This window comes from Taudactylus pleione, unplaced genomic scaffold (assembly GCF_031769625.1).
Source record: "Taudactylus pleione unplaced genomic scaffold, aTauple2 ptg000093l, whole genome shotgun sequence".
Classification (NCBI taxonomy): Eukaryota; Metazoa; Chordata; class Amphibia; order Anura; family Myobatrachidae; genus Taudactylus; species Taudactylus pleione.
The window spans coordinates 23,268,508-23,293,652 of record NW_028284495.1 but is presented as its reverse complement, the minus strand read 5'-3'; the positions used below and the strand labels follow the sequence as shown (position 1 = coordinate 23,293,652).

The window sequence follows — 25,145 nt, the reverse complement described above, 5'->3', positions numbered from 1 at the left end:
GAGGACTGCATTTTTCTCGGGTCCCTCTTACAGTATAATCTGTAGTTCCAAAGTAAGTTGCGCATTGTATTAATGATGATTGATTGTAATAATTTAAATTGCTTTTTTTAATATATAATACATTGTAAAGTTTTCTTTTTAATGTTTAATATTGAGGCATTAGCTTTTTTTTTCTACCCAGAGCCCAAGCCATCCACAGCACAAGCATAACCTGTTACAAGTACAACCCTTCTTTGTTACAAACATAGGGCCTGATTCAGAGCCGCTCGTAAGCGGCCGCTCATTCGCTCTGAGCGATGTTCGCACAACTGCGCATGCGTATGGGTTGTAATACGCATGCGCGAACCAGTCATTGCGGTCGGAAATTGTGTGCTCGCAAAATAGCGAATGCCTGCTAATTTGAGTGACAGAATGAGGCGTTTGTGGGTGGTAACAGGGGAAGGTGCTTGGAAACGGGGAGTGGAGATCCGAACGCAGGCGTGCCAAACGGTCAAAATGGGCGTTTTAAGGGTGTGCATAATTAACAAAGCAGCGTCATCGACCACGTCACTTGGTTATATTTTAGCCTGAACTGCTCACGTGATTGCGGTAGGAAAATCCTACCACAAGCACTGCGAGCAGTTCATACGCCTTTCGATGTACTCGATTGATCTAATAAATAGCGGAGATGACGTAGGATGCGAGCGGCCAGGGGGCGTTTTTTATAAAATAGCGAGCGCATGTTTCGTTCGCTCGTTCAGACATAGAGGCGTCAACAGACCGCAAAGAGCGGCCCCTTTTTCGGAACGAGCGAGCGCAAATAGCGTCCGGCTCTGAATCAGGCCCATAGAGCATTGTTTATATAGTAGAACCCTTAGAACAGCTTGTGCTATATCCTGATTGATGAAGTCCGCAGCCACTAGTGCAGAGGTTCCCAAACTTTAATGACTCACGGTGCCGTAGAGTATCAGCATTTTTTCCACGGCACCCCTAGGCCAAAAGTTTCTTATTGAGAAATTAAACAAAATTATTAAATTAAGTAAATTTTACTTATCGGTCACCCTTAGGGTCAGTTATGTAGCGGTCGACAGGTTTGTGCTTCTTTGTCCACACATTTATGATTGGCTGCCACCAGTGCAGGTTTTGCTTATCAGATTGACCATAAAATTATTTTATTTGTTACTGGACCACAAACCCGTGGAATCCCTGTAAGTGTCCTGTGGTACCCAGTTTGGGAACCACTTCACTGGTGGCTTGAGGCAGGGTAATCAGAAATTGGGAGTTATTTCATTCTTGGAAGTTAATACAAACGTTTGATTTTTTTTTTTTCCTCCAGCCCATTTACCTCACCAGAATTCTGTAGAGATTCCGCCAGATCATTGGTGGCTTATTATAATGATGGAGCATTACAGTGCAGATGCCATGCAGAGGGAGCCACAGGCCAAAATTGCAATCCAATGGGAGGACAGTGCAGTTGCAGACCTAACATCATTGGGAGGACTTGTAGCCGATGTGCTACTGGTTACTATGGATTTCCATACTGCAAACGTGAGTTTATTTGGCATTATTAAACCTGTGCTGCAGTTAGTGCCAGTCACTGCAGAATACACAAAGTACTTACCTGGTTAACAGGGTTGTTTTAATGATATACTCACTAATTCCCTTTTCACCTTTCACTGAGTTTAAAGCATTAGGCCACCCAGAAACTATTTCTCGTGCAGAGTTAGAAACATTGGAGTTTGAGTAGTTTTAGTGTTCGTACGGGCTATATAAATCGCAATCTCTCTCTCTCTCTCTCTCTCTCTCTCTCTCTCTCTCATCTCTTGAACTATTGGATGGTTTTTGATGTGGTTTTCACTATTCTATACACCATTGGTCGAGAAAAGTTTTGGTGTATGAACCATTTATCTGTGATAAAAGGGAGCCAAGCAGTGATGGCTTTAGTGAAACAAAGTCACAGAAAAAAATCTTGCACAAAGCTGCTGTATAGGAGCTGGCCAAGGTGCTGAAACAGCAAGAGACAGTGAGAGCCAATCAGAGATAGCAATGTGCCCTGTTGCTTAGCAGCAGCCTAGAGATTTGAGGGAGTCAGGGACTGAGCAGGGTCATGTCTGAGGCAGACAGAGTGAGAGACAGCCTACAACTAACCCATGAAGATGCCCTGATGCAGACACAGGAGCCAGGAAAAAAGCCAGAGGAGGCATAGCAATTAGAAAAAACAACCATCAGAACACAATCAAATAATTTACATTCGATAGTGGCAATTATCAAACCGCCACAATAAATGGTAAAAACACTACACTACCATGATTTTCACACTCAGTCACTCGCCCTCGGTGTACAGGAGACACCTCCCATGGAACGCTGTTCTCAAACAGGGGCACCACGGCGAGGAAGCTCAACAGGAAGCCCAGAAAATACAGGGTACATTGTGCAAAGAGGACATTGCTCATCGTCATGTTCGGCTGCTGGGCAGAAGTGCGCATGAAGGCTCTGGAAATATGCACGGGTGTCCCAGCCCCGGGGACATGCTGCTGATAATGCATACAGTAGCTGCAATACAAATCTCTCATTGTCAGAATCCGGTTTAGGATCAGCCGTGACTTACTGCGGAGCCGGCTTAGGATCAGCCGTGACTTACTGCGGAGCCGGCTTCCTCTGATCAGCCGCGAAGTCAGATACAGCGGTGGGTGGCCGCATTGTCTATTCTCTCCATGGGTTGAGGTCTCCAGTGTTCCTCTTGTGAGGTTCCCGCTTTCAGTCATCTGACCGGACTTTTCACTAAGGAAATTTCTGCTGTCAGTTGGCTGACTTTAACTTTGTTTGCCTATAGCAAGCTACCTTAGGGTATAAAGCAGGACTCTGGCAAACAGAAAGTTGCCTGAACAACTTCTCTACTTCTAGTTGCTGTTGCATCAGACCGCTGTTCCAGGCTCCACGTGGTTATATCTCCAGTGGTGCTCTTCCTGTTCACTACAGATATTCTCCAGTGATACTCTCCAGTGACATTCAACATTGGTCTTTACTGATATCCTCCAGTGAAACTCACATCGGTCTTTACCGATATTCTTCAGGGACAACGCTCCAGTGACATTCAACATTGGTTTTTACCGATATACTCCAGTGACATTCTCCAGTGATACTTACATCGGTCTTTACAGATATTCTCCAGTGATACACTCCACTTATTCACTACATTGGTCCCTACCGATACTCTCCAGTGATATTCTTCAGTGATGCTCTCCAGTGATACTCTCCAGTGATATTGAACATCAGTCTCGTACCTTACTCTGCCCTACTCCTTGCTATCTAAGGGGTAATCTAGCAGGGGCCGTAACCTTCTTGTGGCAATTAGCAGCCCCCTCAGCTGTTGTAGAACTACATATCCCAGCATGCCGTGCAATAGTTTTGCTATTTGGCCATGCTAAAACTGTTGCAAGGCATGCTGGGATTTGTAGTTCAACAACAGCTGGAGAGCCGCTTATTGCCCACCCCTGGCTTATATGCTTACCTTCTTATGACACAAGAAGGTAACAATATCTGTTATTACCCAATTCTATTACTGCTTGTCCCTATTTGTAAAGCGCAACAGAATATGCTGGCGCTATATAAGTAACTGATAATAAAAAATAAATAATATCTAGAGAAATATCTAATTAATGGAGTGTAATGAGAGGGGAGAAGGATAAGTACATAACAGTCATTCATCTCTATGGAGAGACAAAGGAACAGTGCACACGCGCACCTTACCAAAGTAGATGGTGGAACAGGGATCATGGGATGCTAAAGTAAGTTCTATGTTTCCCTTCTCCTATTTCCTTCATATTGGTAAGGCACACATGAGTGCTGCATTGGCATTTCTCCATACAAACAGTGATCTCAAGATACTGTAAGTATGTCTCTCCACTATGCTGTGTCTTATAGTACAGAGGGAGGACATATTAAAATATGCCTTTATACATGTAGCCTGGTCCATATTTTTATATAAAACCATTTGTTTTAAGACTCATGACCCTGTATAGTATATGAACACCAATAGAACGTTGTATTATCACATTCAGTGAATGTGTAGGAGGGATGCAGCACCATTATTCCTCAATAATACAACTGGAACCTGGTTGATAATAGTGCAAAATACTGTCTATGGAGTTGTTGCAGAATATACCTAAAGTGTTCATTTGGGTTCAGGTCTGGTAACTGAGGAAGCCATAGCATTAGTATAACAGCAATGTCATGCTCATCAAACAGTTGTGCAGCCACATAGGGAAAATGTCATCCTGGGAGACAGACACCTCTCCCATGAGACAGAACTGCTGTAAAGTGGAATGAAGTCAATCACTCAGTAACAATAAGAAGTGATTACCATGGGAATGACTGCACTAAAACCACACCACACCACAATAATGCACCCACAAGAGATCCACCAGAACCATTCACTGTTGAAAACAAGCACCTAGGGGGGATGTAGAGTTCCTTAGGTTGGTGCTGCAAAGCTCCCATCCTATTGTCAAGAACATGGTGAAGGATGAGCCATCTGATCATATCTCCTTCCTCCACTGCTTGGTGATCCATTACTTGTGCTCTTTACACTAAAGTCACAAACATGCATTGCTAGGTGATAAGCCATTTATGCACTGTGGTCTGACTAATGAAAGCTGCTCCATGGAATTGTTTTTGAGAAAATTGTCAAAAGTATACAGCAGGCTGAAATTTGCAGTTAGTCAGTCTCTTGCCTGCAGGTAGAGTTAATGCACACATATCAGGATTCTAGATTATGCCATCTGTCTGTCCACTATTGCCATGTGCTGATAATGTTTTATTCTTCATAGTCATATACTTACCCCATCTTAGACCATGTTGCTTATGAAACATCAGCCTTGGGCACTGCAGCTCCTGCCAAATGTGCCCCAATAAACGCATCTCTATAAGGGTCAATGGGTTCTCCTATTCCTGCCTTGCTAACCAGAATAAAAGACAACCATTGCAGTATACATGACCTTGACCATACTGGGATGTTACTTGTCTAATTAAGGCGTGTACCACACCTGTGTGGAAGCCACTGCTTTCAATATAATTGGTGTCCCTCATGTTCTAAGAGGTTTCCATCTTTTTGTTGTTGTCATGTAGGATAACAGATTTCTCAAATACTTGTGTTTCCAGCAGCTGCAATGTATTTTGTGCACAGGCAAATAACGGTGTTTGTGTATTTGATCATTTAGCATGTATTTGTGGTCGTGGCCTGTGTGATGAAGTTACCGGCAGATGCATCTGTCCACCTCAGACGGTTAAGCCTATATGTGAAGTATGCAAACCACATACGTTCGGCTACCACCCGCTCTTGGGATGTGAAGGATGCAACTGTTCAACCACAGGTGTAATACAGCCATCCCGTCCTGAGTGCGATGGAACAAGTGGTCAGTGCAGGTCAGTCACTTCACATTATACAAGTTACACCATGCAATATTTCCCATATTTTAATATGCATTTGTATGATTATTTATAGCTTACTGTTGTTAATGTCTGATATGCCAGTTTAGAGGTGCAGTATACACGCAATGCTACGCTAATATGGTGGCTACTACACATTGCTCCTCCAATAATTATGCACACAGCAATCTCTCTTTTTATAATAGCACAAATTTGTATTTATGTTGTCTACAGGCCCAGGCCTGTGCTTCCTTATTATTGGATAGACTGTGCTGTGCTTTACTTAGGCAGGAAGATCAGACAACCACCCTTTCCACATGAACCTTAGGTATCCTTGTCAAGGTTAATTAGTCTTTACTGTTGAGCTGGCTTCTCTTATTCATATTGGTGAGAGTAAATCACATAGGCCAATAGAACTCCTAGGTGATGGGTCAAGGAAAGGGTCACTCCCCACATAGAATAATGAGACATTATAGACAAATTACTAAAGGGATCAATATACAGTAGTGACATATTGCCAGATTGTGCAGTTATATTACACTATCCATTATTGGGTATATACAGCCACCCTGTGTCTGGAAATACACTATTATATACATCAAGTGGATATCCTATATAAATGCCAATGGGACTAGTACATCAGCATATACAGAAAATATTATAAATCATATGAAATAGTGAATACTGGAAATATATTTACTCATGAACAATATATGTTGTTGAATGTTTAAGAATTGTTATGTGCTACTGATATGCTTATTCTGAAGTAAAGTGACTGTATGTATTTTATTCTATTCTGTCAGTTCAGTATTTTAATTCAATTGCCTGTTTATAGATCAGCGGCACCCAGCAAACAGACCCCTTATAGATATTGTTAGTGCCTTGTTCTTTTTCCCACCAGATACAGTCAGGTGCATAATTATTGGGACATTGACAGAATTTTCATATTTTGGCCTCTATTCACCACCACAATGGCTTTTAAATGAAACAAGCAAGATGTGCTTTAACTGCAGACTTTCAGATTTAATTTGAGGGTAATTACATCCAAATCGGGTGAACGGTGTAGGAATTACAACGGTTTCTATATGTGCCTCCCACTTTTTAATAGGCCAAAAGTAATGGGACTATCAACTGAAAAGCTATTTCATGGACAGGTGTGGGCTATTCCCTCGTTATTTCATTATCAATTAAGCAGGTAAAAGGTCTAGAGTTGATTCTAGGTGTGACATTTGCATTTGGAATCAGTTGCTGTCGACTCTCAATATGAGATCCAAAGAGCAGTCACTATCAGTGAAGCAAGCCATCATTAGGCTGAAAAATCAAAACAAACCCATCAGAGAGATAGCAAAAACATTAGGTGTGGCCAAATCAACTATTTGGAACATTCTTAAAAAGAAAGAACGCACCAGAGAGCTCAGCAACACCAAAAGACCCGGAAGACCACGGAAAACAACTGTAGTGGATGACAGAAGAATTATTTCCCTGGTGAAGAAAAACCCCTTCACAACAGTTGGCCAAATCAAGAACACTCTCCAAGAGGTAGGTGTATATGTGTCAAAGTCAACAATCAAGAGAAGATTTCACAAGAGTGAATATAGAGGGTTCACCACAAGATGTAAACCATTGGTGAGCCTTAAAAGCAGGAAGACCAGATTAGTTTGCCAAACAACATCTAAAAAAGCCATTACAGTTCTGGAACAACATCCTATGGAAAGATGAGACAAAGATCAATTTGTACCAGAGTGATGGGAAGAGAAGAGTATGGAGAAGGAAAGGAACTGCTCATGATCCAAAACATACCACCTCATCAGTGAAGCATGGTGGTGGTAGTGTCATGGAGTGGGCATGTATGGCTGCCAATGGAACTGGTTCCCTTGTATTTATTGATGATGTGACTGCTGACAAAAGCAGCAGAATGAATTCTGAAGTGTTTCGGGCAATATTATATGCTCATATTCAGTCAAATGCTTCAGAACTCATTGGATGGCGCGTCACAGCGCAGATGGACAATGACCCGAAGCATACTGCAAAAGCAACCAAAGTTTGTTTTTTTTTCAAAATCTTTATTTTGGATGGCCAGTCATAACCGGAAAACAAGAAAAATAAACATCAGAAACGTGTCACCGACAGTAAAACAATAAATAACATCAATATCAGACATATTTGCGTAATCAATTTAAAATAAAGATCAGAATATAAAACAATCTAAATAAATAGTAACATCGGACATAAATTGGTGACCAAATTATTAGTACAAATAAAAATTTAGAAAAACAACAACAATCCTAGAACAAAGGTTATGGGGGGAATAAGTGGAGGGATGGAAAGAGAAAAAGGAGGGGGGGAAGGAAGGGAAAAATGACAACAAAGAATAAAATAAAAAATTACAGATTGAAGAGAAATTAATAGCGATAGGAAGAATAAATTGAGGTGAGGAAGTCAGCACTTAGCACCCATGGGTCTCCGCAGGCGATTAGCACTCAGAGGGAGAGGGAGATGGAGGTCTATGCTCAGCTAAGAGCCAGGGAGCCCATACTTGGGCAAAGATATGGCCTCTATCATGGAGATAGTAGGTTATCTCTTCCATAGCGGCTACATGCCAGATCTGATGTTTAAGCGCAGAGAGAGATGGTGGGGAGGTGGTTTTCCAATTAAGGGCAATCAGGGATTTGGCCGCCGAAAGAATATGCATAAGTAATTTTCTTGAAAATTTATCAAGGGCTGGAGGAGAGCAGCATAAAAAAAATACCCAGGGGTCCTTTGTTACTGGGGATTCCAAGAGAGAGTTCAAAAGATCATGAACCAAGTCCCAGAAGGGGATAATATTTGGACATGTCCACCAGATGTGTAGCATAGCGCCTCTATGGCTGCAGCCCCACCAGCAGTTAGGGGACGTGGAAGGAGTCTCACAGGGGTATAGTACCATCGATAGTAGATTTTATATGAGGTTTCTTTAATTTTAGTAGAGATGGAGCATTTAGCAATAGACGGACCTCTTCCCATGTGTCCTCATCTGGAGGAGGGCCTAGATCTCTCTCCCATTCGTCCTCATGAAATCTTGGGAGGGAAGGATTACATCAAGGAAAATAGAGTAAAGTTGCGAGATTAATCCTTTGGTTAGGGGACAATATTTACAAAGGTGTTCAAAGGGCATAAGATCTCTAAGTACCGATACAGAGGATAGGGAGCGCAAAAAATGGCTGACTTGAAAAAATTCAAAGGGACTAAGAACTTGAGACGGGCATTGTAGTTGAAGTTCTGATAAAGACAACCATCGGCCCTGTGTGGAGAAGTCTACAGGGAACTTAAGGCCTATTTTAGACCACGAATATGCTATCTTAGTGGAGGACCCAGGGGGAAACAAGGGACTGAACCCCAAAGAGTTTTTTAAGGCTAAGAAGTGGAATGTTATGCAATGGGCCAAGTCAATCCCCTGACCTGAATCCGATTGAGCATGCATTTCACTTGATGAAGACAAAACTGAAGGGAAAATGCCCCAAGAACAAGCAGGAACTGAAGACATTTGCAGTAGAGGCCTGGCAGAGCATCACCAGGGATGAAACCCAGCGTCTGGTGATGTTCCAGACTTCAGGCTGTAATTGCCTGCAAAGGATTTGCAACAAAGTATTAAAAAGTGAAAGTTAGATTTAGGATTGTTTAGTTTGTCCCATTACTTTTGGCCCCTTAAAAAGTTGGAGGCACATATAGAAACCGTTGTAATTCCTACACCGTTCACCTGATTTGGATGTAATTACCCTCAAATTAAATCTGAAAGTCTGCAGTTAAAGCACATGTTGTTTGTTTCATTTCAAAGCCATTGTGGTGGTGAATAGAGGCCAAAATATGAGAATTCTGTCAATGTCCCAATATTTATGCACCTGACTGTATCTCCTTTCACTTTATTTTACATATATTGCAGTATTATGACCCTTGGAAAGGAATTTTGTGAATTAAGAAAATGTTTTAAAATGTTTTGATACAATAAAAAAAAAAAAATAGGAGACTGGTATACTGCTGCCTTTACCTTTCAGATGTAAGCCCAGAATAACCGGCAGGCAGTGTGACCGCTGCGCCCCAGGCTTCTTCCACTTTCCGGACTGTATTCCCTGTGACTGCGACTCTCATGGGACAGAACCTCAGATCTGCAGCCATCACACTGGGGTCTGCCTGTGCAAGGTACTGTAACAGGGCAAAGTTTTGTGCAGAAACCGTAAAATGACACACTGTGTACAAATTAAGCTGTTTTTGTTAGAACGATCTATGATACAGGAATTATCAAGCATACATATCTTGTGTATTTCCAGATATCATGTACTTATTCTAAACTGTAGTAGTTCTATCTTGCCAATATATTTAATAGGCATACAATAACAAGATAAGGTAAACCAACCTTGTGGTAAAAGATACCCAATGCAAATAAATGTTCCAAAGCATTAAGTAACTAGATAAGAATGGTGTCTACTCTGGTATAAAGTGTGCACCATTAATGGACACTACTGTAGCATGTTTTGATATTACCGACGTGGCAGGTCTTCAGTATAGCAGGCGTAGTCCACCTTCAGCTGTGCATTCTATAGTCCAATCCTGAGAAATAATGAAATAATGCATGGGCATATCTACAATGGGAGCAGGGTGTGTGGTGCACATGGGCCCATACCGCACACCCTGCACTCATACATTAGACTTGCCTCTCCTGAGCCCGGCATTGGCGTCGCAGAAATCACCTGAAAAATGGAGCGTATAATAATGGGTGGGGCCGCAAGGGGCCGGCACACAGGCCCCCTCCTCTTTTAAACTGCCCCTTTAACAAGGTATTTATATCAGCCAAACAAATGTGACTTTAGATACAGCAGGAGCAGCATTCAGTGTTTTTCCATCCTAGGCTGGTTTTTCTGTGCCACCCCACATCCCTTCCATTGCATAGTCCTCACCTACCATGTTTCCAACCAACTCTGTATCTGATTTGTATAAAATAAATGCATGTATAATGTAGCCAAGACTGAGCCCCTTGTTACATGTTTAAATGTGTACACATACATAAATGTTTATTATGTTCATATGATAATACACTAAGTAACTAATATATGTGCTGTTCCTAATCCTCAGCAGCCTTAAAGCTGGGCATGTTTACCCATTCTATAAATCCAGGCCCCATGAACAGTGGAGTATAAGAATTACCTGTCTTCTACTGGAAATAGCCTTACATGGAGGTTACACAATTGACTACGTGTATCAGGGGCTCTCAACTATTTTTTTTTTTTTTTACATACTGAGAACCTTCATACACATAAGCTACTTCTATCTGGTATTTCCCAGCTTTTTCGCCATCTGAATAAGGTGGCGAAGAGGCCGCTGTACAGATGTAACCATGCTCATCGCTGCCACGATGCGTCTGCACATGCATACGCTCCACGGCATAGCGCAGCTATCGCCAGGCTGCAAGTACTCGAAGCTGGCGTTTACCCCATTGACGTCTATGGTGTCACATTGCGGGATGGATAGAGGATAGATGAGCGTGGCTACATCTGTAGCTTAAAACTCTTGTTAAACCTTTTTTATTAATTTAGTGTAGTCATATAATATTCATGTTGGATTATTTAACATGTAACATAGGATAAGAAAAGACAAAACAATTACAGACTCCTTTATACTCTCTATGAAGTTACTTATTATTATTACTGGCATACAGATGTGTCCACATACATCTTATTATCTTGTGCGTTAAACAGACCTTCTAGTTGGGCCATGCCGTGGCGTGACTCAGTAGCGTCAAGCGTAATTTCATGCAACTTTTTACCTTCAAATGTGTCTTATTCACAATGCGAATCGGATGCACAAGCAGTTTCTACTGATTACATGATTTTGCATGTATCTGCATGCGAAATGCTACGTTACAGTGTCACAGCCGCTGCGAATCGGATGCACAAGCAGTTTCTACTGATTACATGATTTTGCATGTATCTGCATGCGAAATGCTACGTTACAGTGTCACAGCCGCTGACACTTTAACATAACATTTTGCATGCAGATACAACTGCAGTCGCACAATAGAATATAGGCATGCTGCATATCATTTTAATCAGCAGAAGCTGCCTGTGCATCACTTTGCAAATAAGACACATTTGAAGGTAAAAAGTCGCACGCAAAGAGGCTCTGTGATACCGAATTGCGCGGCGCTCACGCATTATGTTTAACGCAACTTGTAGCGCACGGAGGATAGATGTATTAGAACTTACAATGTTTAGAACTTACAATGTTATCAGTGGCAACAGGTTGCTAGAGAGGAATATGCTATTACCTCTATTACTGTAACCAAAGCTAAATCCATGGGCCAACATTAATTGACCTACAATAAAAACAAACCTTACATATAATAATCTGTGTCTTTCTCTACATGAAGGAAAACATTGATGGCTCAAGGTGCGATGTTTGCCGCAGAGGATCATTTTATTTTGACCCTTCTAACATCAAGGGATGTACCACTTGTTTTTGCTTTGGGGCAACCAATGTCTGCCAGTCATCCAATAAACACAGAAAAAAGGTAATCTGATCACAATTATTGATGTTTAATAATGTTTTATATAGCAGATATAATTGTATGTAGAACTGTATAAGAGTAGCTGAGGCACGCTTACCCTACATAATCAAACTTACAATCTAGGTTTTGGTGTATGGGACATAGGTAACTTTGTCCAATGTCACAAGCAACTGGTTTTAAAAAGTAGTGTATATTGCTAGCACTTCTCTGTGTGATTATCATAAGTATAAGTATTTTCCTTATTGAACAAAGCTTATAGCTCAATCACACAATGGGCCCGATTCAGAGCCTCGCTCAATCTGCACGCAATGTAGATGGTCACGTTTTTAAGCATTTATTTGCAACTGCTCATGTGCAAAAAATTCAGAAAACCCTTACAACCAGGGGCTGAAGTTCATGCCAGAGGTGAAATAGATAGTGGTGCCCCCCTTCTGTCTCTTCAGCCCCCCAGTGTCTTTCCACCTGTAGCCAGCCCCCTTCTGTCTTTCTAGTCCCCCAGTATCTCTCCAGCTCTAGCCAGCCCTCGTCTCTCTCCAGCCCTCCAGTGTCAGTCCAGCTCTAGCCAGCCCTCTTCTGTCTCTCCAGCCCCCAGTGTTTCTCCAGCTCTAGCCAGCCTCCTGTCTCTCCAGCCCCAGTGTTGCTTCAGCTCTAGCCAGCTCACTTCTGTCTCTCCAGCCCCCCCCCCCCAACCCAGTGTCTCCAATCCCCCCGGTGTCGCTCCAGCCAGCATCACAGTGTCTCTCCAGCACCATCCCCTGCATCCCTCCAGTTTTTGCGTGCAACTCAGAATCAAGCCCAATATGTTTCAGTAGGTACCCTTCAAAAGATGTAACACATTCAAACCACATGAGACAGCATTTAACATGGGATTGCCCTGTGCTGTCACACTCTGCACGTGGAATTACAAGCTGAAATGATGAACACTCAATAACAATGCATCCTGTACTGTTTACAGAATGCCAAAAAAATATAAGGGTCCTCCTAGTAATGGCAGGCAGCACCAGGTACACTATTAAGGAGACAGAAATGCTTGATCTTGGCCCCTACTGGTATACTTGTTGAGTACCAGTATAATTTGTGCAAAAATATGATAAACTATTGTGGCATTACAAGCTCCAGCAGTACACCCGGGCACTAGGGTACACCTGAAATTAACAAACCCACATCCTTTAATTTTGTAGCAAAACGTTAAATAAAACCCTCTTTTACAAGACCGGTCTGGAGGAGCATGCACAGTGGAATTAGGTGAGCTCCAGTGACCCCCAGCTATTAAATAGCCATTGGGCCAGTCAGTGGTTTATTTACACTGCACTGCGATTGGCTACAACATATTCTGATGCAGGAATATCAAGTGTCTTGTCCTCACCTTTGAAGTTTAAAATGTTTCTTTTTGTAATCTTGGATGCATATCTGCAATATTCCAGAATATTGCCCAGAAGAGCTCTGCTTGTGTGCACATTCTTACAAATATGGAACATATTCACAGTTATATTATTATACAGTTATTATACTGTTCAATTTTAGAACCTTTTCTTGTTTGAGAAGAACATTTTCTATATTACATGTAATTACAGAAGGCAGTCCATGTAAGCATGGGAAAGGGTCAGCTTTTGGTGTATGTAAAAATATCTTATCCTCTAGAACAGTGGTTCTCAGTCTCTGTACTCAGGTTACCTGGCAGGTGCACAGGTGTAGTCATTACTCACTGACATTTTAAAAGGTCCACAGGTGGAGTTAATTATTTCACTTGTGATCCTGTGAGGGGACCTGGAAAACATGAACTATTTAGGGTCCTGAGGAAAGAGTTTGACAACCTATGCTCTAGATAGAATGTCAAATCTACATTCCTGTAGGCAAACACAGCTGATGCTAAGAACAGTATACTAAAGGGAACGCTTTCTGTAGTCGCCATCTTGTTTGCAGATTGTTATAGTTTTTCTTGGTACTGTGTTGTTACTTTCTCCTGAATTCCCCACTCCTTTATCTAGCCTTATCTGTCATCTAATGTATCAGCTAGTGTGCAGACAGGTTTTACATGTGACACAAACTGTCCCTTTTGGATACCTTTATTATGGAATAACTAAAGCTGACTACAAGCTGTATCTAAATGCCCCTTAGGGCCTGATTCAGAGATGGACGCAATGGCGATGTTTACAAAGTTAAGCGATTATTGGTGGTCTGCGCATGCGCCTGAGGCACATCGCACATGCAGCAAGTGTCATTTCCGATGTTGCTTGCACAGAGGATGTATTCATAAAGTGATTGACAGGCAGGGACCGTTTGAGGGCGTCAACAGAGGGGTCGTCTTAAATGCAGACATTTTCGGGGTGTGTCTCAGCCTGCGACTGCAATCCCGTATCAAAATGGTTCCGGCATCTCAGTTCCCGTGGCCATTCTGTGCAACCTTAGGGTTACTCAGAAGCCCGATTATTGACTGATCTGCGTCCGATGCTGCATCTTTATATGCAGTCACTTGAATTTACAAAGCCGCCGGTGGGCGTCTCAATACAAATTCCGAAGGCTGCACTTTTTGCATAGCTGATGCGTACAATTCCGCAGCAGCTTTAGTGCACATCTCTGAATAAGGGCCGTAGCACTGATGCGAATGGTGAGTTTTTTCATATAGTGCAGAAGCGAATTGACACATTTTTGCATATGTCCGTCCTATTCTGAGCTGGACGGAACTTGGCCGGATCTGTTGCAGTTAACCACCCTGGCTTGTGGGAGTGTCGTGGGTGTGTATCAAAATCGATTCTGAGTCTCACGCAAGCGAGGGGATGCCAGTTTCTGACGGATCTCTTGCCCCTAGCATGGGGCTGATACAAGTGCAGATACTAGTGATGAGGGCATAAATCACTGGGCGGCGCTGCTCTCTGCTTACACACGAACGGATCCTCGCATTAGTTGAAAAGATAATTACATTAGCATAAGGGTAAATCAGGCTCCCGCAGATACAACCACTTCGGGTGCGAATCAGAATCAGCCTTTTAATGTGCAGAACCTTAACACCTAGAAATGTACATTTCTTCTTTAAAATTTCAGCTATGAGTTAGTATTAAATAATAATTCCTTCACACGCACTGTTCCATCATTAATATTTCTGCTGAAGCATTGCTTAACACCAACTTGCCCAATGTGAAGGTTATTTTCCTCATTAATCTCAGTAATAGGTTTTCATGCTTAAATAAACAATTTTATTTTGATTACTACATTTAGGGTGGGTACACACCTGAACGACTTGTAATTGGACCGATTTTAAATCCAATTTCCCTTGAGGCCAGAAATGCGATATTGAGTGTACACACTGTCCAATATCGCATACGACAATATCACATTGTTTGATCATATACGATTTATCGCTGCTCCCGTACACACTACAACAATCACTGGCAACATATGACCTCACAACTAGACAAATTGGACCAATCTATCGTCTGGTCATCCGGTTGGCCGTACACAGTACACGATTGGCACCTAAACTCATGCGATATCTTCCAGTTGGCATTGCAGCATGGCCAACTGGAAGATGTCACATACAACCCGCGTACACACTAGCCGATATGCACGATTTGTCGTGCCGATACGGCAAATCTTTCAGAATTTGGCCAAGTGTGTAGCCGGCCTAAATTTCCAAGTACAATGCAAATATTTTTGTGCACAAATTGGAGAAAATTATTTACTGTTTTGTGGGTGACAGTTATGATTTAAGTCAGAAATTCTAACATGTTTTGTACATTGTTACACAACATAATTGAATTTAAATTCACAATTGAAGCTTCTGTAAAGGAAATTCAATTTGGATGTTAAGATTCAGCACATTGAGGAACATGTAAAGACAGATCCACATCAAACAAGTTTTGACAAAGAACCCTCCATATTTTCTTTTATACAATTCCATATTTAGAGACAATTTCAACTGGCATGAAATAAAAGCCAAAAAATAAATCTCTGGTCAAGAATCCAGCAGTGATCTATGGGAAGTCCAGAAGAGTTGCCAAAATGTGACGTTCTATAAACCAAGTCACCACAACACAGATGACATTCACTATGTAAGACATTCGGTAGTAAACAGTGGAATCGGTATTCCCGGCAGTGCCTGGCCAACAAAAGCAAAGTTCCCGGCAGCGGAAGCCCGACAGCGCTGGAAATCCCGATCGTCGTTAAGGTAAGTATAAACTAACCTAACCCCTAACCCTCCTTAGGGGTGCCTAACCGTAACCCCCCCCCCCAAGTGCCTATCCCTAATCCCCCCTCTAAGTGTCTAACACTAACCCCCCCCACTCTGCCTAAATCTAAGTTCCCCAGGGGGTACCTAACATTAGTCCCCCTCGGGGGTGCCTAACCCTAACCCTTCCTCCTTCTAGCCTAACCCTAACCCTCCCGGGGGGTGCCTAACCCTAAGTCCCCCCCCGGGTGCCCTAAACTTAACCCTCCCCCCCTCGCGGCTGTCCGCTCGTGGTGCCCGGCATCCCTTCGATCGGGATGCCGGGCGCCGCTCTCCCGGCGTCGGGGAAATGTCAGGCGTCTACATCTAGACGCCCGGCATTTCACGCGCACCGGGATATGACAGTCGGGAAGCCGGCTGTTGGTATTAAGGCAGCCGGTTTCCCGATTGTATACCTAAACAGCAGACCATGGCTAGGATTTAGACTTTTTTGAAGACTTGGTACATTATTGTAAACATCACATGAATCTGATTAGTTTGTACCGTAAATATCAACACTAATGTTTTAAAACAAAAGTTGTTCTAGTTACATAATTTGTAATTAAAATGTAAAGAGTTAAAAGTTCTCCATATGATATCTGAAGTCAGCATTCATTTATACAATATTGTAGTCATACACGTTCATTATTTTGTAACACAGGCTTGGGGCAGACTTGGCTAATTATTGGTAGGCTGTCTGAGATCATTGTGTCTGTGCTACTAATATAACTACAGTTACCTTCAAGTTTGTGCTTATCCCAGGAAAGTCAGATTTTTATGTATTAGGAAATACTTTGTTGTGGTTTATGTATTTGAAATTTAAAGGGTGACTCTTGAAACATTAATGATTATGATAGTAATTCTGCTCATTGTATCTTAACTACAGTCAAAACAGCTACTGGATTGATGAGTTCACAAATTTGCTTTCGTCACATGTTCACACCCAAGGCCAGCAACAGAAATATTGGGGCCTGCACACTTATGTTTTTGGGGCCCCCTATCACCTCACAGTATGTACATGCTGGTCGGCTATTGGTTTATCCCCAACTGTCTCTCCAGCTTCATCTCCAGCTGTGTCTCCCAACCTTATCCTCCCATATCTCTCCAGCCTCATCCTTGTCTATTTTGCACCAGCCTCTCAACCCTCATCTCTCTAGCACCAGCCATGTGTCTCCAGCCTCTTCCTCCTGTGTCTCTCCATCTCCAGCCATCCACTCATCTCCTCTGTGTCTCTCAGCATCAACATCTCTACACCCATATTTCTCAGCTTCATTCACCACCCCTCTTTCAGCTTCATTCCTGAGCCCGTGTGTCTCTCAGCTTCATTCATCTGCCCGTGTGTCTCTCAGCTTCATTCCCCATCCTGTGTGTCTCTCAGCTTCATACCCCAGCCCCTATGCATCCCAGCTTCATTCACCAGTCCTTGTGTCTCTCAGCTTCATTCCCCAGCCTCTGTGTCTCTCAGCTTCATTCCCCAGCCCCTGTGTCTCTCAGTTTCATTCCCCAGCCCCTGTGTCTCTCAGTTTCATTCCCCAGCCCCTGTGTCTCTCAGCTTCATTCCCTAGCCCGTGTCTCTCAGCTTTATTCCCCAGCCCCTGTGTCTCCCTGCCTCAAACCCAGTCCCTGTGTCTCCCTGCCTCAATACCAGCCCCTGTGTCTCCCTGCCTCAATACCAGCCCCTGTGTCTCTCTGCCTCAATACCAGCCCCTGTGTCTCTCTGCCTCAATACCAGCCCCTGTGCCTATCTGCCTCAATCCCAGCCCCTGTGTATTTCTTCCTCAAACCCAGTCCCTGTGCCTCTCCATCTCAAACCCAACCCCTGTGTCTCTCCACCTCAAGCCCATCCCTGTGTCTTCATCTCCATGTCATTCTTGCCACTTCATCTCCAACAACACCAACCAGCGCCCAGACAGGATGTAGTTAGCAGACAGGATGCTGCTGGTCTAAATCCCAACGGTGCAAGCACGACAAGGGACTTAAGATAGGCGTCGGTATTTTTTGAACGAGGTAAGGTCTGGGCATCTTAACTGTTAGCCGCTGGGGGGGGGGTTGTTGGAGTGTTAGGTTTAGGCAGCATAGTGGGGTTAGGGTTAGATTTCAGGGGGGGTTAGGTTCAGGCACCCCTAGGGGTGGGTTAGGGTTAGGCACCGCTGAGGGGGGTTAGGTACTATGGGGGGAGGGTTAGGTTTAGTCACACAGGGGGGGAGACTTAGGTTTAGGCACTAACAGGGAGGGTTAGGGTGTGGAGCGGGGAGGGTTAGTGTTAGGCCACAAGAAAGGAGGGTTAGGGGGAGAAGGGGGGAGGGCAAGTATACTTACCCAACCCCTGTCGGGATACCGACCATCAGGATGCCGCTGTTGGTATTTTGACAGGAGGCATCCCGACTGCTGGTATTACATACCCATTCCTCCCAAACTGTGTTTTCCCAGCACACCCCGATACCGTGCCTCTCCACCCCAGCCAACACTTACCTGCTGCCTGCTGGTCCTCTTTTCTGGCGGCTCGGGCCCAGCTCCTCTTTCACAAAGCGGCGTGATGTCAAGACGTCTCACGTGCTGCGCTAGCACAAAAAAAACTTTATTGTTCTGGGCTGCCGGCCTCCCTCCGACTGTCTCTGTGCCCTGCTGAATATAGCAGGGTTGCTATGGGCAACAACTCCACTTCTAAAAACCCATACTTTAGTAAATATACCCCTAATAGAGAGAAGCAACAGTACTATACAAGTGTAACAATATAGCAAAAAAAATGTATTTGCTCTATTGCTTTCCATACAAAAATATCTGTCAACTATTTGCTTTTAAAGGTTATGTTTAAACGTACATTTTACCAAATCTATATAATAAATAATAACATGTTTCTTTTGATAAGTTTGTAGATATGAGGTCCTGGAGTCTTGAGACATCAGATGAGACCAGAGTAGATTTCACTTTCAATCCAGGCAGCAACAGTGTTGTAGCAGATGTGCAGGAATTACCCCTGTCTGTTCACAGTCTGCATTGGGTGGCACCAGAGTCATACTTGGGAGAGAGGGTAAGAAGATGCTGCATTACTTTTTTTCACTAGTACTTTTTGTTTTGTTTTGTTATTCATATTAGCAATCACAAAAAAATATAATTATAATGTAAATGAGACAATGATAGACGTTTGTATCTATATACACAGTTTGCTTGTGATTTTCTTGTATATAGTGACGCAAAAAATTACCCTTCAAAAAACATATCAGCCTCAGCAATTATGTGCTGGTAAACTGTTGGTAACACAGAGTTGTATTTTTGGTTGTTGACTGCTGGATTATGCCATATTCCAAATAATCCCTGACAAAACTGCGTTTAGAATACAGTATAGATAGAATCACATAGGATGAAAGTCATTGTGATCAGTCATCAGTGCTGAGATAATGTATCTTGGCAGCTTATGATTATTGCATTGTGTGCTTATTGTCTTGTGCGTATATTGGCAGCTCAATGAGGCTTCATTTGTAGGACCATGGAACGTGAAACATAGGAGGTCACATTCCTTTATGGCTCTTGCTTCATGCCCTAATACAGTTTGATGTAGTCTGTAATAAGGAAAGTAGTGATTACTGTTTATTTTATTGTCAATAGATTTCTTCCTATGGAGGCTATCTGACATACCAGCTGAAGTCTTTTGGCTTACCAAGCGAAGGCATGGTCCTATTAGACAAGCGACCAGATGTTCAGTTAACAGTAAGTAGATGCTTCACTATATTTTGTCAAGAAAAACTGAAAATAAGAATTTATTTTTATCCTAAACATGTAATTATGATGCAAAACTATAGCTGCATATTAATGCCTTGCTGAAGATGTTCTAGCTCTAGCACATCTTTAGACACAAAATTATATGTTATTTGTGCAAGTCAAGATTTTTCGTTTCGGATTTTGCAGTAAGCTGTTTGACAGTCACTTGGATCTCACAGCTCAGCTATTAGTGGCCAAAGGCTGTCAGACACAATTATGAATGTCAGCATTCTAAGCATTCCTACTCAGCCATGTTCTGCCACAATTTAATGCTTGACTAACTCCTTTCACATTAACCAGTGCACCAATAGGTTATACTGCAACTTACATGACAAGTGAGGATAGTGTGCAAGGCGATCGTACTGTTACAGAGGGACAGACCATGGTTCTGTGCAAGCGGCTTGTAGTCACATCGCATTACAGTCACTTAATACTAATTCTTCATTTGGCTGTTAACTGCTAGCCAGACATAGGATATTGTACAAGATCCCAGTGACCTACAGTAGCAGGGCACAAATGCATCCTGAGCCATCCCTAACAAACCCTTGGCTCCAGCACATAAGATGGCTTTTGGGTGGCTCTCCATGCTGCAGGGTGCAATCCTGGTACCCTGCAAGCCAAATACATTTGTCACCAGGGCAGTCACGGTGCTAATGCTTGGCCCTGCAAGATCCTGTGAATAATCTCACATATTTCATTCTTTAGTGGACATCAGATTCCCACACATACAAACTCTTAAAATAAATGTTTATACAGTATGCGAGTGCATTGTTTAACAACTCTATGTATATTGTTCCTTTGAAGTATGCACATAATTTTTGGGCTGTGGTGGTTCCCAAACTTTCTCAGTTCGAGGCACCCTTAGGATTGCCGCAATTTTTTAAAGCACCCCTAAGCCAAAATAAGTATTTATAACCCTAGCGCTTTTCCCCTTCCATGTCTCTCCCTTTGGCCCTCTCCATATATCTCCCTTTGCCCTCCTCTATGTACTCCCTTTGCCCTCCTCTATGTACTCCCTTTGCCCTCCTCTATGTCTCTCCCTTTGTCCTCCTCTATGTCTCTCCCTTTGCCCTCCTCTATGTCTCTCCCTTTGCCCTCCTCTATGTACTCCCTTTGGCCTCCTCTATGTCTCTCCCTTTACCCTCCTCCATGTCTTTCCCTTTGGCCTCCTCCATGCCTTTCCCTTTGCCCTTCTCAATTTCTATCTTTTTGCCCTCCTCCATGCCTCTCCCTTTGCCCTCCTCCATGCCTCTCCCTTTGCCCTCCTCCATGCCTCTCCCTTTGCCCTCCTCCATGCCTCTCCCTTTGCCCTCCTCCATGCCTCTCCCTTTGCCCTCCTCCATGCCTCTCCCTTTGCCCTCTCCCTTTGCCCTCCGCCATGCCTCTCCCTTTTCCCCCCCTCCATGTCTCTCCCTTTGCCCTCCTCCATGCCTCTCCCTTTGCCCTCCTCCATGCATCTCCCTTTGCCCTCCTCTATGCCTCTGCTTTTGCTCCCCTCCATGTCTCTCCCTTTGCCCCCCTCCATGTCCCCCCCCTTACTCACCATTAGTTGTGATCACCAGCATCGTCCTGCAGATACGCTCATCAGACCAGACACTCTGTCTGATCTCATTCAGCAACAGGCAGCCTCACGATTCACTGATTCACTGCCTGTTTCTTTCCACTGACAGGACCGCTCCTGCACGCTTCCCAAATACACACCGCGTTCCAAACCCTCTCACCCTGTGTACAAAAAATAATAAATAAGTATACAGTACACGGGGCTGTCTTATTAGGCATCAGGAACCACTGGGCTATAATAATAATATACATTGCAAAGTTTGGTGCAATTGCACATTGTTTATAGAAAGAAATCAACATCAACATTTTGAAAGCATGAACAAGTTGCATAGCAGTTCCAGTGAACTACACTAAATGAAAGGGATAACTGAAGTCTGATGTATGAATATTATTGTGGCCTGATTTAGACTAGTTTACCCAATATAACATGGCCTCTTACCATCAGCACCAGCACATTGTGGTATAATAAAAACATATCCCTAAAAAAAACATCAGACCAAAAAGTTACTAATGTCTACTACTCTGCGAACAGATACAAAGCCAGTTGTGACTTTCTGGTCCCACTAATGCTGGCCATAGACGCTACAATTATCGGGGCGATCCGCCTGATATCGGCGGATCGTCCCGATAATTGTAGCGTGTGGGGCATGCTGGATTGTAATATTGCAATATTTCCTGGTAAACTGTTGGCCGCATCGGGCAGTGTATGCCCAGCCGCGGCCGACAGACAGACATTTCCTGTGTTCCTTCCTACGGAAGGAACAGGGAAATGTCTCCTACCCCGAGGGCGGAGTGCAGATGTCTGCCGAATACACTGTGAGAGAAATCTCAGTGTATGCCGGCGACATCTGCGGCTGGCAGCCGGCCAGATAAAATGTCTGTCGGTCTGACAGACACTTTATCTGGCCGTGTATGCCCAGCATAAGAAACAATCAAATCAAGAGTGACATTCAGAGTGATCTAGCAGCACTACAATTTACAAAATGGTCAAAATATCCTTGAAAGTCACATTTATAGTGATATTTATTTGTGTCCATGGTCATTTTTTAAATCAGAAATCTCACTCAGAGCCATATTGTCCAAATGTTGAAAGTTTTGAACGATCGTTCATCTGCCCACATTTGTAGGATTGCTTTTCCTTATTAATAATACTAATAATAATAATTATTATTGTTTTTATCATTATTCTTTACTGCATAACTCAAATATACTGGGCACAAATTGGGATTGATGGCAAGTAACATTACATAAACCACTTCTCAATAAAGTGCTCACCTCAAGTTCCAGGAAGAAATACATAGAGGTCTATTTACTAAGCAGTGTTATGAGACAGAGTGAAAAGTGATAAGGTGCCAGCCAATCAGCTCCCAACTGTCATTTATCAAACACAGCCTGTGAGATGGCAGTTAGGAGCTGATTGGCTGGCACCTTACTGCTTAGTAAATATACCCCATAGAGAGCCACCTCTTCTGAATACATCATATACAGTTGTGACCTTATTGCATACAAAAGGCATAATTACCTACAAAATGCATTCATTATTTAATTATCAACATGTTTACAGGGTCCAGTCACAGAAGATGGCAAATCTAAGTGATTGGGTAGGATGTTCTAAGAATGGGGACCATGATATGAGAAGACAGGATGTAAACTTATCATATTAAATTTAGGAACCTTAAGTAGGCTTCTGGAGGATGTTCAGATAAATAAAAAAACATTTTGGCTGACCTAGGACCCTTGGTGTCTGGAGAAAAGCTAACACTGGTGCTAGTATCATTGTTTGAGGATGCTTTGCCTCTTCAAGACCTGAAAAACGTGCCATCATTTGAGGTGCATGAACTTCAAAAGCCATTATTTGTGTTGCTGTCACTCCATAAAAGAGGCACAATGCGCTTCTTATGTAATATTAGATTTTATTTGAAGCCCTGATAACATCACTGCTAAATATATGTAATAATGCAGAAAATCAGAGAAGGGGCTTTTGACACTGCACTATATCATAGGTATATACAGTATACTGAAATCATAATCTCCTTTGTGGTGGTAGGATGGGGATATTCATTAATATTCAGCGGTATATTTACTAAAGTGCAGATTTATGGAAGTAGAGGTGTTGCCCATAGCAACTAATCAGATTCTAGCTATTATCGTTCAGGAAGGTGCTAGATAAATGATAAGTAGAATCTGATTGGTTGCTATGGGCAAAGCCTCCACTTCTATAAACCTGCACTTTAGTGAATATACCCCTTAGTGTTTGCCAAGAATACAGCTAGCATGAAAAGAAGCAAACTTGGATGAAGACACCCTTATCTTGTGAGGTCTTAAAGCCAAACATGTGAAACATTAGTAATTCATCTAATTAACTTTATGCAGACAAAACATGCTGGAGTTGGGGACCATACAACAGTGTGGTGACATAGACAATTCAAGGGGATATTTGAAGTGATACATAACATTTCAAGAGTAGTTCTCATTTTTACTTATATCGTTTTATGGTTTTTATATATTGCGTGTGTGTGTGTGTGTGTGTGTGTGTGTGTGTGTGTGTGTGTGTATATATATATATATATATATATATATATATTGCTGAAAGAGCGGCACTCCCAGTATAACAAAAGCTCAATTAAAGGGTCCCAGACCACTTCGTGAGTATATATAGTATAGAATAGATATGTACAGTATGTATGTGTGTGTCTATATATCTTTATATACATGTATACTATTATTACTCTATTTGTGTTCTGCACTTACTCCATTTTGTTCATTACCAGGGTAGACAGATGACCGTTGTTTATGTGGATCCCAACAACCCATTACCGGACAGACAATACTATGGGCGAGTTCAGCTAGTGGAGGTAAGATTGGGTTATATGCACTATGATGGTACTGGGTTATCTGTTATGAAAAACCTGTACAGAGTCACCTTACATTGTATAAGAATCTGTGTGAGCTAGTTGGTTGAGATGCTAACATACTGTTTGTACTCCCCAGTCGTTTTCAAGCATGAAACATTAGACATGAAGGCAGGGTAACTGGTATTTGAAGGCCCATAGCAAAAGTTTGTAAGGGCCCATAGGCGTGCGCAAGTGCCGGCACAGGATGTGCCTCTTCAGCACTTCCCCCTCCATCGGGTCATGGACAACCCCGTCCACACCTCCCAACGAGACACAGACTATTCACCTGGATGGCAGAGGGGGGACAGGGTAGTCCATGACCCGGTCATAGGGGGAAGTGACCGGGGGCACCCCCTGTGCTGGCACTTGCGCACACCTATGTAAGGGCCCCTATGTACCACACAATGGTGAAAAATGTATATAACACATGTAACTTTGACAAGGAAAATGGCCCCCCCTAACTCTGGGCCCCATAGCAGCTGCACTCCTTGCACCTAGTAACTATGTAGTTACGCCCATTACTATTTTGATTTAAAATTAATCAAAATCGATCAGCATTGATGTTGTGTTTCTGGGGCTCAATCACACATCGAAACACAATGTCAATGTTGATTGATTTTCATCAATTTTAAATTGATTAAAATCGACCTTTAGTAAATATACCCCGAAATCTTTTTTTGCCTGCAATTCAAAACTCTTAAAGCAGCCTATTTAACTGTACAAAGAGAGCTAAGTGAGCGGCCTATTGATCATGCCTCTTTTTGAGTTAAATCACAAGGAAACG

General features: G+C 42.7%; 1 protein-coding gene across 2 annotated transcripts in view; it reads left to right on the top strand.

Annotated features, from left to right (window-relative positions):
• Positions 1–25,145, top strand: part of LAMA3 (laminin subunit alpha 3) — a 286,414-nt gene that overhangs the window by 171,413 nt on the left and 89,856 nt on the right. For both annotated transcript variants that reach the window (XM_088469607.1, XM_088469608.1), the window contains exons 33-39: positions 1,316–1,527; positions 5,199–5,403; positions 9,438–9,582; positions 11,807–11,947; positions 19,018–19,179; positions 19,755–19,856; positions 24,239–24,322. In XM_088469607.1, coding sequence (XP_088325733.1) covers positions 1,316–1,527; positions 5,199–5,403; positions 9,438–9,582; positions 11,807–11,947; positions 19,018–19,179; positions 19,755–19,856; positions 24,239–24,322 — 1,051 coding nt within the window. The remainder of the gene's footprint in view (positions 1–1,315; positions 1,528–5,198; positions 5,404–9,437; positions 9,583–11,806; positions 11,948–19,017; positions 19,180–19,754; positions 19,857–24,238; positions 24,323–25,145) is intronic.